We start from the raw sequence: 13,991 nt of genomic DNA, 5'->3' as shown, positions 1-13,991 counted from the left end.
TTTATTTTTCAATGTGTGTTTTCACACAGGGAGCTATAATCAAGCTGCTGCTCAGTATGCAACCATCTTGGAAGTTCCTTCTTTTAACAGTTTCTTGTGAATATTTTTTTTGCAATAGCTAGAATAGTAAGTAAAACACGCTGTTGATTTCTTTTCATTTTGAAATTATTAGGAATGTAGAATACAATGAAATTTCTATTAATTTCTATTAATAAAAAAATTGTCTGACCACATTGATAGAAGACCAAAATTCTTCTAGTAATATACAGTAATACACAGTCATGCATAAAATTACCCCAAATTAGTTTTAATTTCTAAATTACACCTCTATCATTTATGTTTATTATTTTTACTCATTTTGCTAACTTATCTGGAGTATAGAAAGCCCTATGTAAGTTGTTTCCAACAGAAAACTCTCCAATATTTTACAAGCAATGTTTCTCCAACTGATTTCAACTTTTCTATTTTATTCATTTTCACTTTCATTCTGCAGAATAAAGTTCCATAAATTATCATTTATTTTTCTTTGTATCATATAAGCAGTTTATACATGTCTGAAAAATAATTGCAACTTTTTTGTATACAATTTGACAAAGATGTTTTAGTAGTGTCCACATATTTTTTTTTATTTTGAGTGCATGTTGCCTTGTAGAATTCCTATTAAGCATAACTTCTCACATTATCCAGTCATCTAGATCCAAGCCATATTCCATACTCAGACTTTGAATATACTTTAATTCCCATAGTCGCTAAAACAATTGTACCATCCTATTTTTTCCCTTTCACACTGACACATTTTTTAGCAGTTTGAACTAATAGGCATCTAGTTGAACAAAATGGAATAAGAATGTTAAACCATTTTTTTTAAAACTGTATGCCCCAATATACATTTTTAAAATAATTTTAATAAATTATTAACATATTTACTATAATACATTTTTTTCTTCTTCCACCTTTCTCTTTCATAGACCATGTTATTTATTATGTTTAAAATATGAATGTAAGCTAAGTAATCAGCTATTAGATTACTTTTGAGGTTTCCTAACCTGATGCCATCACCTAATCTCAATTGTAAAATGAAATTAACTGTATTGACATAATTTTTAACTAGAATTTTTGTCTTAGAAATGTAGTATAAGAATCTGTTAATATGTTACTTTGTCATACTTTATATTGTAGTCCTTAGTAACAGTCTCTAGAATTTGTAAAATGGAGCTAATATCCCCGGGCCTCTACTGAAAATGGACATGTATCCAGTTGGACTAGCACGGTCAATGAATGTAAAATAAAATAAATAAAAAATAAATATTGTGATTATGTGAGAAAATATAAATTATACTGAAAATAATTTCCAATTAAGGGGGTTGATATCTGTATCATGCTGAACTGAATAGTATTGTGTGTAAGTTTCTCTAGTCAGCTTTATAACTGTTATCCAACCAATGTATTACATTATTAATAATGGCTGCTCTGGCATATGTATCCAAGTGAGGTAGTTTAATTCCTACTTTCTTCCATGATCTTATTTAGTGTTTTTAAGTTATCCTGGTATTTTAAATACCATTGGAATAAGTGTTGTAATTTAAATACTGTATAATATTTTAGGAGGTAATACCATTTTATAAGTTAAAGTCTTTCCTCAGAAGTGAAAATCTGCTTATTCCAGATCTCAATCAACTTGTCTGTTCCTCCTAAGACTTTTGCAAATTTTATTTCACTTATTTCTTTGCAGTTTTTACTATAATTTCTAAGCATTCTTGTTTGATCCTAACTCTAGTTCCGGTGATGTTAATTTTTTTTTCTTTGTGATATATTTGGTTTTACTACTGTTAAAATAAAGACTCCACATTTCCTCAAATTATTTTACCATGTTATAAATTGCTTTTACAGCTGCATTTATTTCTGTAATGGTCATCATCAGATCATCTGCAAACAACATAATTTTGGATTCATAGTTTTCTCCAATTTATATTCCAAGAATGTTGTCATAGGCTCTAATGATTGTTGGTAACATTTCTATGGCCAATGCAAGTAAGTGTAGAAACAAAGGGCACCCTTGCCTTGTCCCTTTCTTCAATTCTTAGGGCTGTGACAGATTAATTCCCAACGTTACATGGGCTTTATTATTGGGATAAATATTTTTTTCTAAAAAGAGCTAAACTGAGTAGTAAAGTTAAGTAGATCTAATACTTCAAATAAGCAATTCTATCCGAGTCAAACCATTTTTCAATATGAAGGCTTATAAAAAGCTGTTTCTAGCTTGTTTACTATATCAGTTATATCTGAATTATTTTATATTATCATATGTCTTCTGAATACAAAGTCTTTTTGAGCATTATTAATTAAATGTGATTTAACAATTTTAGTCTGTCTGTGAAAACTAACAAACATTTTATAATCAGTCTAAAATCCAGGGGGTAGAATCTGTGCTTAAGAAAATAGGAAATATCACCAAAACACAGTATTAAGCAACAGCTACCATGCAGGGTTCAGTCCAGGAAATGTTGCAAAATCACATAAAATCCAAGGAATAACCAGTCCGTAGTAAAAAATCAAAATTGTTGTTTATTAGTGCACTCAGTAGGTTAGCGCTTTCACAAGTTAGCTTCTTCAGACCATATAACTGAGTGAAGACCAAACACCCATTTTAAAAATATGTATCACCAATCAGATTCTTACACATCATGAATGGCTCATTAATTATTAAGTGCATTATAAAATCACATATAAATTCCATTACATCATTTAAACATCAAACTATTCCTAGAAAATGGATAAACAATCTAAAAGTGCATTTAAATGAACACTCAAAAAATAACCTTTAAAAGTCAGAAACATTATCCTAATTGTGATTATTGACTTCATGTACCTGATATATAAAAACTATTAAAAAATAAATAATAGAATTATATGTATATAAATATAAATAAAAATGTATATATATGAAAAAAGATGTAACTAGTAACATCTACCTAACCTTCAACCTTTTGGTCCGAAGAAAGGGTTTCTTTGAATTCTATTATTTATTTAGAATTTAGAATTAGATGGGCTACAGTTTTTGATTTTAGTAGCTACACAAAGGTCAATGTTTAAACATTGTCTGCTACTGTCCTATATTATTAATGATCACTTATGTATTATTGGATTACTTATTTTGTAGCCATCATTAATGCCACTTTTGCCAAGTCCCATATGCTATACCTATTCTGACAATTAAGGTGAGGTCATTACTATTACACTAGATGTGTGTTTTTTGTAGGCTGTCTTGAAGAAAATCAACATCATTTACAGTTCCAAAAAAGTGGTCCCAACAAACAGCCTGACACCTGCTGGAACACTCTGGTATTCCCTACCTTGACTTATTCTGTCCTGTTGTTTATCCAGTATATGTACCCACTGGATTACATATGAAGTGACATTTAGTGCTTTTCATTTTAATTGCAATGATTTACTGTCAAATGCAAAGTAACTAGGATGAAAAGACTGATTTGCCCTCTGCAGTTAAGTAGGGAAGAGCTAACTTGGATGGAAGAGTTTACATATCCTGGGATCTTGCTCACTTATGAAAATAAAATAGATCAATCAAAGCAGAGGAGTACAACTGTGGCAGTACTGTGGATGCTGTTCTACAGTGTGGTGTGTAAACACAAAGCAGAGTCAAAGGACAAAGCTCTTAATTTATCAGTCAGATTGTGTCCTCATCCTTTAAAAGGATAAGATCACAGATGCAAGTGGCAGAAATGAAGATACTCTACACAAAACAGCAAACAGCTTGTCCAGCTAGTAGGATCTCAGAATAGAGCCAGTGCCCCTCTGTGGGGCAATAAGTTAACTGAGGTAGTGTGCTTTGCATCCCCCCACACCACCTTATAAGTTTAACCCTAACATTACTTCTGCCCCTAACTCCAACCTTACGCATCAGATTACTAAACACCCTTTCCCTAATATATCACTAAACAAGACTCACACTCACACATACACACTTCACACATATCAGTACTTAAGCATAACACATCTATTCTGCTCTCTATAACTTACTCTAATACTAACCTGCAAGAACTTTCCTATACGCACTCAGCCCTTATCTCAAACATTTCAGTATATCTGAAAGTTTCGACAGTACTACCCACTCCCACTTAACACATTTGTCATTCCCCACTTCCAACTATGACCAAAAGTAAAACTCCTCACAGAAAGCAACATTCAATGTTGAATGTTTTATTTCTACCTGCACTTGACTAGGAATGTATTCAACAACTTTGGACATGAGAAACAGCTGTTGACAACCTGTGCAATTGATAGAGTTTATAGTACCAGACTTTATACTGTATATGCAAATCTATCCCAGCCCACGGTAAAACAATGATTAATTTACTGGAAAACTGTCTATTTATTTAAGAGCACAACTGTAGCACTTGTCATTATGGGCCACTCTTTTCTAGAATGAACTACTACCACTTTTGGGAAAAACTTAAATATTTATAAAGGCAACATAACTTTATCGTTACTTATAATGACTGAACCTATTAAAATATATTTTCAGTAAGAAAATAGATGTTCCTTGTAAGGATAAGATAAATTCTACCAAGTCTAACAGATATTTCTTGGAACAGTTATATCTTTAAAAAGTTTCCTGTAACATGAAAACTTGTCATCTTAAATGAAAAATATCCTTCAAGTCAATATTTTACTAGATCTGCTCCCTCTCAATGTTATTTTGCAAATTCCGGTTTGAGTAGAACTGCTCTATGGATCTCTCAGAACGTATGAGTTGCAGTAAAGACTGGGAACGCTCAGTTATTTGAAAAAAAAATCCTGTGGTCTTTAATAGAGTAAGGGAGCTGTTGCCTCCTTATCTGCCACATATGCCCAGTTTTTAAAAAGGTGCAGGAAGGATAAGGAGCCCTCAGACCCCTTCCATTAATGAAACAAATGAGAGAGGTGAGGGAAGTACATATAATAAAATACTGTCATTTTCACTGTCACTTGTCTTATTTTTGTCAAAACAGGCAGGAGAGTGCTGACATGATCTCAGCAGTGAAGTCTTCCCTAAATATTTTAAAAGGGGTTACATATGCTAACACTTTATCCAAAACCTTTCATATATTTTCATGTGAGTCACCCTGTCAGCATTCCCTCCCTCCAAAATCTCTAGATGATTCTGCTGTTCAACACAGTATAAAATCTGATAGCTACAGCCTATTAACTGGCAGTGACTCGAGCAGTCACCTCCAGGAAAGTTATTGCATGAAATGTTGGTATTGCATGAGTCAGTAGGTATTGTAGCATCATATAGATCATCCATCTCTGATATTCCAGGTATTTAGGTAAGAAATTATAACCTAAAATGAGGTGGTGAACCTATAGCTTAGTTTATGAAAAGTATGAGGAAGGATACAGCAAATAAAGCCACCTACTCTCAACATTTCCTTGTCAACATCAACACAGTAGATAGGTATTGACACTCTCACCGTGAACTTAAACAAATAATGTTGAATATTGCAGCCCATAATGCACAATAACATAAGAATTCCATCCATCTGTATTATTAACTTGCAGAAGTCTATGTTTTTTATAATTCTTACCTAGTGATGAACCACTGAAAGTCGATTCCATTGTATAACTGTTAGGAATCCCCATTCTCCACATCACGATACGACCAGTCCCTTCCTTATTCTTCTGAACCTTAAATTTGCAGCTCTTGTACGAAAACTAGATTAGAAAAGATACAATCAATCATATTCTACACTAATTCTTTGTATTGCTGGGCAAGAATGCCACAGGCACAAATGTAATGGCCTACTATTTCAGACCATGTTGAATGGTTTACCTTATTAGCCGCATTCTTACTGAGCATGAGGGGGAACACCCGCTCCATAAGGGTCACAGGCTGTTTTTTATTGCTGCAGCCATACATGAAGACATTGTTCTTTCTACTATGTCCATGCAAATCACAGTAAAGCACTACATCTCGCTCCTCTATAAGTCTGTAGGGCATACAAAAACACAATATTCACACACTGCACAAAGTTTACATTAAACACTACAGTCCCTCACTTAATAAACATACTGCCTTTTTGAAATTCCATTTGCAAGCAGTTTCTCTATAAAAGTGTTTTTATTAATTTATACTTTTCTGTCAACTAGACCATTATGAGTTGTTAACAACTAGTGAAAATAAACATACATTAACGCAGTCAGTCTCTGTATTGTTTTATCTTCATGTATTGTACAAAAAACTGTTTCCGCCAATCATTTCCTTTGGAAGAACGGTCTACAGAAACCTCCGATGCTCCAGAGCTTGACTGCTTCATGTCACAGTTTAGTGTTTTCCAAATTATCCTTTGTACATCCTAGGATAATGTAACCAGGCCTCCTGACTGTACACACACCATTACTGTACGTATCTTCTTTTAAAGAGATGCTATGCCTGGCAGTAGCAGGGACATACCATATAGAACATCATGATAAACAGCAGCTACATATTCACAAAGGAAGTACTCACAAAAAGTATACTGTGACCTCATGGTAGTATCTACCACTGCAAGCATGTGCAGTCATTGTTTACCACCCCCTTACTTTTAAAGAAACACTGCCCTTATCTGCACAGCCCAATATACCATATCATCTATATCTTTGAGAACTTGTGCATGCATGTCATAGAGTTATATTGTTAGTCGTCTGATCTGTATGTAAATATCTATATCTTTGAAAACTTGTGTATGTATGTAAATGGAGCTTTTCTCCCTGGGCCTCTGCTGAAAATAAATAAAATAAATAAAGTCTCAGCCCATATGTTAATCAGTTCACCAAGGTAAAACAGTATTTTGTATTCTTCAGATGTGTTGGTCAGGTCATTAGTAGATTGCTGGCCCATTTAAAATTGCAATTAACATTACTTATACGTAAGCCACTTTTTAACTCTCTGTGATATCAGTTCAAGAAAGGATTCCTGATTTCTGGAGCTTTAGATTCATTCTTTTATATAATAATTTCTAAGGCTAAGTAAGGGAATTACTCAGGACTGAAAAGTAAGTCACCGACAAACCGTGGAGGTTCTAGGTTCCTTTCCTTGATGGGGCACAATAGCTAGTTCTTGGTGACTATTAAGCAAAAAAAGGTAACTGTGTAGATGATGCAGAAGATACATATAATCCTGTAACAAATAAAAAATCAAAGTAACCTTTAGAATAATATGTCATGATCCTCAGCAATAATCAAACAGTCTATCTTGCTAAACTGTCCAACAGAAATATTTCATAATCTTTCACTTCCCTTTTTTTCATCTATATCAGTGCATGCAGATAAGTCTCTTGCCTGTAACCACAGTCAATGATCCTTTCCCTTACCACCACCAAGAGACAAAAGTAATCCAGCTGGGGCATTTTTTTTTGTTTACTTTCAAAATGGCCTCTGACACTTTAATTCACTTACTTCATATAAATCAACTGCACTTATTTGGTATCCTCATGACAGACTGTCATAGGATAAATTATCTAACCAACAGTAGCTTTACATAGTGAAACATTTATAATGCAAACTCTACAGAAGTACACAGAATTCCTGAAAGCTAGGCCCTTGGAATTTTACTATTTACTTAGTTTAAAAGCTTTGATTCACGGCTGGAGTGCCTTCTGTGTGGAGTCTGCATGTCCTCCCCACGGTCGAGTGGCCTTCGAAAGACATGCGTGAATGGGTGTGCCTTCGCTGAAGGTTGGGCGTCGGGCTGGCAACTCGGTACCATAAAAATCGACTGCCAATCATTAGCGGACCAGAGTTCCGCTGTGGCGACCCCTAACTGGGAAAATCCGAAAAGACAAAACAACTTAGTTTAAAAGCTTCCTATTTCCAACATAAAACATATTTCATATTTGGATAATGTGATCTTCTTTAGAAATGGTTATTTACTTTCTATCATATGCTTTCTTGTGATGTGTAATAAGAATTACATATTTATATCTTAATCTTCCAAGAGCTACTTCAGCAAAGTTGAAAGGTTGAGAATGTAAAAACAAAAGTGTTATAGTGTATCAAAACATAATGAGATATCAACGAAGACATTAATCCAGGCTCAGATAGCACATCTAAACTGCATCCACAATTCAGAGCTGCAATGAATAAAGGGACTGGCTTAAGGTGTGCAGGAATATCATATGACAGATGTATAGTGGCATTTATATTATCATCGGGAAAAATACACATTCACTTTCATTGTGGCTCTTCTTTGATCTACATTATTTTTTATTTACTTATGTACTTAGCTTTTGTTAACTTTACAGGAAAAGCAGTCCAATTTTTTTAAGCCTTTCCTTGTATATTCCTGGTGTCTCATTGAAAAGGGAATGAAAAATGCATAGTAATGTATTTTCCACTTTCTGCTATAGGGCATTGCACTCAACATCCATTGAAGTAAAAGTTAAATAAAAAATAAATAAAAACAAGAGTATTGTGTTGCAGGCAGGGTGTATATTTACCACTATCCACAGACCATGTTATATTCTAAAAAATAAATGTGAAAGAACATCAATTAACAGTACTGATCTTCAGCCTGGAGCTCTTCAGACACTAAACTCTGTACTCACACTCCCATCAAATCACAGCAGTGATTACTTTAATGTGATCAGCCTCTGTGTGATTACTTTAATGTGATCAGCCTCAGTGATTACTTTAATGTGATCAGCCTCAGTGTGATTACTATCAGCCACAGCAGTGATTACTTTAATGTGATCAGCCTCAGTGTGATTACTATCAGCCATAGCAGTGATTACTTTAATGGGATCAGCTACAGCAGTGCTTACTTTAATGTGTTCAGCCTCACTCTGCTATTTGCTTTCTTCCATAACTGCCTCCCATAACCCTCAACCTTCCATCTCCAAAATGTGTAACACTGCGTCTCACACAGCATGGAACAAATGCACAAATATGGAACACAGGAACACAATTTCATCTAGGAAGTTCACAGCATGGTAAATAATTTCTTTACAGGTTCATAGGTAAGTACTAGGCTAGCTTGCCTTTGAGGGCCATTTTAAGCCTAGCCAACTTCCCCTTCTGTGTTTGAAATAACCTGTCCAGAGAGACTGGGCTTACCCATCTCATGGTCAATTATTATATACAACTCCTAATAAGACTAACTGGGATCGTGCCATAGACAATTTGATGGGACCCATGCACGGGATAAAGCATTTAGAAAATCATATTTATTAAAAGGCTGTTTATGATGGGGTAATATGATTCAGTATTGTATACTATGGCTATTTGTTAAAAAAAATCATAACACTGAAAGTGTTACAGGCCTTTTAATATGAAATAGCACTGAACTTGGATTCTTAAACATTCAAAACAAGGAATGCTCCTTGTAATGATGTACAGTTGAGAACTATGTTTCCTCTTTTCCCCAAAACAGACAGCCACTTGTGGTGATCAGCTGTAATAATTAAAAGTGGTATCAAATAACCACAACCAGTATGCAGCTGCAGATGGCTTCACGTGCTACTACAGGGAATGACCCCCTTTAAACTGTCCCTTATTATACATAGCATCTCTGATGGTGCCTCGTATTTTTTGCCCCATCCTTGATTTTCTGTTAAGTTAATGAGGATTACAGACAAGTCAATAATACCAAACATTATACTTTCCTGTTTCTTATTGTTCAGAAAATGCATGTTTATATAAAACCTGGTGTTGTATTAACTTTTTAAGTGAATTACTTAAACATTTTCTCTGATTTTGGGTCTTTGTACCCATACTAGTTTTGTCTAAGTCCAGAACTTGTGAACAAAGGAGTTGAGAGGTAAGCAGGAAACTATACCTCTTAACCCTTCCTGCTTTTATAGAGTATCCCTCAATATGCCTCATAATTTTTGCTATGTCCCTGATTTTCTGACAAACCACTGAAGATTACAGAAAGGTCAATAATTGCCAGACATTAAAGTTATTGCTCAAAAAATGCATATTGATGCAAAACATGTTGGTCTATTAAGTTTTTTTTTGTGTATGTATTACAGAAATATTTTAAAAATGCATCCCCCATTACTTTTGACTATGTCCAGAAGTCTTGAAAATGAAATGGAGAGATATATAACAGGGAACCATATGTCTCAATTGACACTGATTTTGCAGATCATCTCCATTATTACCTTATATTTCTGTTCCAATCCCTGATTTTCTGGTAAATTACTGAAAACTGCAGAAATGTTAGTAAAGTCAGATATTAGAGTTTCATACTTATATTAGTCAGAGACTGTATGTTCCTGCATAACCTGTTGCTCTATTAACTTTTAAAGTGAAAAATTACAAATTTTTTTGAATTTGTACCCATTCCATTTTTTTGGTTATGTATTTTCAGGGAAGTATGCATGGACCCCCCCGCCACACACAGACACACACACACACACACACGCACACACACACACACACACACACACACACACACACACACACACACACACTGATAAAACTAAATAAAAATGCATATTTTGCTTTACACAGTGTGAACCTTTACCACTGACCCTCCATTTTAGTTATCTGCATGCCAGTGAGCATTTAAAGTAATGTGGAAGAAGCATGTACCTGTCCTACAAATAAATGGTCTGTAGCTCTAGGTTTCCTGACAATCTCTAGTCATTCAATTACTTGAAAATGCAGTGTCCTGAAAGCAATGTGTTAGCTGTCTTTAGCAACAAACCACTGGTGTTTAGACCAATTGTAGCTCTAGGTTTCCTGACAATCTCTAGTCATTCAATTACTTGAAAATGCAGTGTCCTGAAAGTAATGTGATTAGCTGTCTTTAGCAACAAACCACTGGTGTTTAGGCCAAAGTTCGGCTGATAATTTTAGTCAATACTGATAAAGTACAGTTTTGTACCTACCATAAATGTAGATGTTCGAGGATTCCATTGCTGCAGTCCTGACTATTGGGTATAGTCCGCGTCCAGTCGGCCCGAATACCAGAGTATAAGGCTGACGTCGGTCAGGGCGCATTAGACTGACGTCAGTACGTCAGGGTACTAATGCGCATGACCGACGTCATATCCTCAGTCTTTTCTTGCCCCAGATGTCAGAAGACCCTAAAAAGACAAGTCCCAAAAAACCTGCACCAAAAACATGTACAATATATACAACAATATATACAAAATATAAGCATGTAAATTCACCTACACAACCACCCCTAAATACAGAGGGAAGGAGGGAGGGTAGGGTTGACTGCAGCAATGGAATCCTCGAACATCTACATTTATGGTAGGTACAAAACTGTACTATGTTCTTCGCCTTCCATTGCTGCAGTCCTGACTATTGGGTAGAATCCCAAAGCAGAGGTAAGGGAGGCTGGCAAATCATAAAGAAGTAGGAGCTGACAACATGCCTTGCAAAACAGCTGTGGCAAAACCAGCCCTAGACTTAGAGTAGATAGGAAGGTGATAATGCTTAGAGAAAGTATGCACTGAACTCCAAGTAGCTGCTTCCAAAATATCCTTAGTTGCCACCCCTTAGAAATGCTGTTGAAGTGGCAGTAGCCCTAGTGGAATGAGGCCTAATCCCAGCTGGAATCTCCTTGCCATGATGGGAATAACAAAATGCAATGCAAAAGCCAATCCACCTAGAAATAGTTTGTTTTGACACAGGCTTGCCCTGTGAACTCAAAGCAAAAGAAACAAACAACTGCTGAGACTGCCTAAAATCCTTAGTCCTGCTTAAATAATAACGCAATTGCCTGTGTACATCTAAAGTGTGCAAAATCTTTTCCCTTTATTTTGAGGGTCTGCATAAAATGTAGGCAAATGAATAGTTTGGTTTAAAGCCACACTAGAAACCACCTTAGGCAAAAAGGAAGGATTAGTACGTAATGATACCCTATCCTTATGGAAAATCAAAAAGGGCTCTACTGCCATAAGGGCCTGCAACTCAGACACCCTTCTTGCAGAAGTAATAGCCAACAGAAAAGCAGTCTTCCATGACAAGTATTTCAACTCAGCAGTAGCTGCAGGCTCAAAAGGTTGTAGAGTAAGTTTTTCCAACACAAAATTGAGATCCCAAGCAGGAGTAGGAGCTCTACGTGGGGTCTTATATTCTTTGCCCCTCTAAGAAACTGCTTGAACAAAGGATGCGAAAACAAAGGTGGGTCACAATCATAGTGAGCTGAAATTGCTGCAGCATGAATCTTAATGGAAGAGAAGGACAAACCTTTGTCCAATAACTCAGTAAGATATTGAAGAGCCACACTCAAATTAGGCTCAGAAATCTCCAAATTCTTTGCTGTACACCAAAATAAAAATCTCTTCCATTTTTCTGCGTACACTCTCCTTGTACTAGGTCTTCTAGCTTCCATAATCACATTTAAAACTTGTTGAGGAAGTTGAGACCTGCTGTGTTTCAACACAGAATATGCCAGGCTGTTAGATGAAGAGAATGAAGCTTGACATTGAGCAGATGACCGTCCTTCTGGGATAACAGATGAGGAATCAGAGGTAAAGGCCATGGAGGCTTCTTTACCAGACTCCGTAGTAGTGGGTACCAGTGTTGCCGAGGCCAATCTGGAGCTATCAAAATCATCCTTGGCCTGTCTTGTCTGACCTTTAATAGTACCTTTGGAAGAAGAGGCAGAGGTGGAAAGGCATACACATGAAGGTTTTTCCAACTGAAAGACAGAGCATCCACTTTCCAAGCTGTGTGATGAAACCCCTTTGTGCAATACTTTGGCAGCTGGTAGTTTAGTGGAGAAGCGAACAGATCTATGTCTGGAGTTCCCCAGGACACTGTCAGTTTCTGAAATACATGAAGATCCAGTTTCCACTCGTGGGGATCCATGATTTGTCTGCTTAACACATCTGCTAAGGAGTTCTGTGCTCCTGGCAGAAACCTTGCCTGAAGAGTTAGTTGCAAGCTTAGCGCAGTCTCCCATAAAATCATTGCTTGCCTGCATAGAGGATAAGAATGTGTTCCCCCTTGCTTGTTGATGTACCACATGACAGTTGTGTTGTCTGTTAGAATCAACACCTGCCCTGGAAGAAGTAACTCCTTGAAAGCCATTAATGCAAACTGGACTGCTAACATCTCCTTCATGTTGATATGTAGATGCTGTAGTCTGGCAGGCCACTTGTCTTGTATCCACTTTCCATTTAGATGAGCTCCCCAAGCAATGTCCGAGGCATCTGTCGTTAAGATCTGACTCGCCTCTGGCCGGGTCACAGAGAGTCCCTTGTTTAGGTGACATTCCTGAGCCCACCACAAGAATTCTTTTGAAGGCAAGGTATTATTTGAATGACAGTGTCCAAATCCTGGCAGTGCTGTGTCCATACATTTTGAGATACCATTGTAGCTTCCTCATATGCAGTTTGGCATTGGGAAGCACCAGAATACAAGATGCCATGAACCCTAATGCTTGAAGGACTGTCCTTGCAGTCAGCACGGACTGATGAGATAGATGATGGAAGTAAAGTGACAGACTCTTTTGTTTGTCCGGGGTTAAAGAGGCCATCTGGGCTGCTGTATTCAGTCTCACACCCAGAAAGCACATGTCTTGAGAGGGTACTAGACTGGACTTTATTTCGTTCACAGAATACCCTAGGCATCTTAGCACTGCTATAACATATTCCAGATGCTGCAGAAGGTCTTCCTTTTCTTGAGCCAGAATCAGGCAGTCGTCCAAGTAAGGATAGATTTGAATTCCTTGAAGCCTGAAGTAAGCTATCACTGGAGCCAGAACCTTTGTGAATACTCTGGGCAGTAGATAAGCCAAAGGGCAATGCAGAGAACTGATAATGAGAATTTCCAGCTCGAAACCGCAGATACTTCCTGCAACTTAGCCTTATAGGCACATGAAGGTAAGCTTCCTTGAGATCTAAAGTTACCATCCAGTGATCTTTGCCCAGCAGAGGTAAAAGCTGTTGTAACGCCAACATCTTGAACTTGGGAATGTCCAAAACGTGTTGAGGAGAGATAAATCCAAAATTGGTCTCCACGTGTTCCCCTTCTTTGGTACAAGGAACAGG

General features: G+C 36.5%; 1 protein-coding gene across 1 annotated transcript in view; it reads right to left on the bottom strand.

Annotated features, from left to right (window-relative positions):
* Window positions 1–13,991, bottom strand: part of LOC122791459 (cytosolic carboxypeptidase 2-like) — a 783,816-nt gene that overhangs the window by 317,355 nt on the left and 452,470 nt on the right. Inside the window, exons 9-10 of the mRNA XM_044059204.1 lie at window positions 5,831–5,987; window positions 5,586–5,712 (exon numbers count right to left, since the gene is read on the bottom strand). Coding sequence (XP_043915139.1) covers window positions 5,586–5,712; window positions 5,831–5,987 — 284 coding nt within the window. The remainder of the gene's footprint in view (window positions 1–5,585; window positions 5,713–5,830; window positions 5,988–13,991) is intronic.

The sequence above is a fragment of the Protopterus annectens genome, chromosome 17.part0, assembly GCF_019279795.1.
Source record: "Protopterus annectens isolate FY-2018-M chromosome 17.part0, PAN1.0, whole genome shotgun sequence".
Classification (NCBI taxonomy): Eukaryota; Metazoa; Chordata; order Ceratodontiformes; family Protopteridae; genus Protopterus; species Protopterus annectens.
The sequence above is the reverse complement of the archived record's forward strand: the minus strand, read 5'-3'. Positions and strand labels throughout refer to the sequence as shown.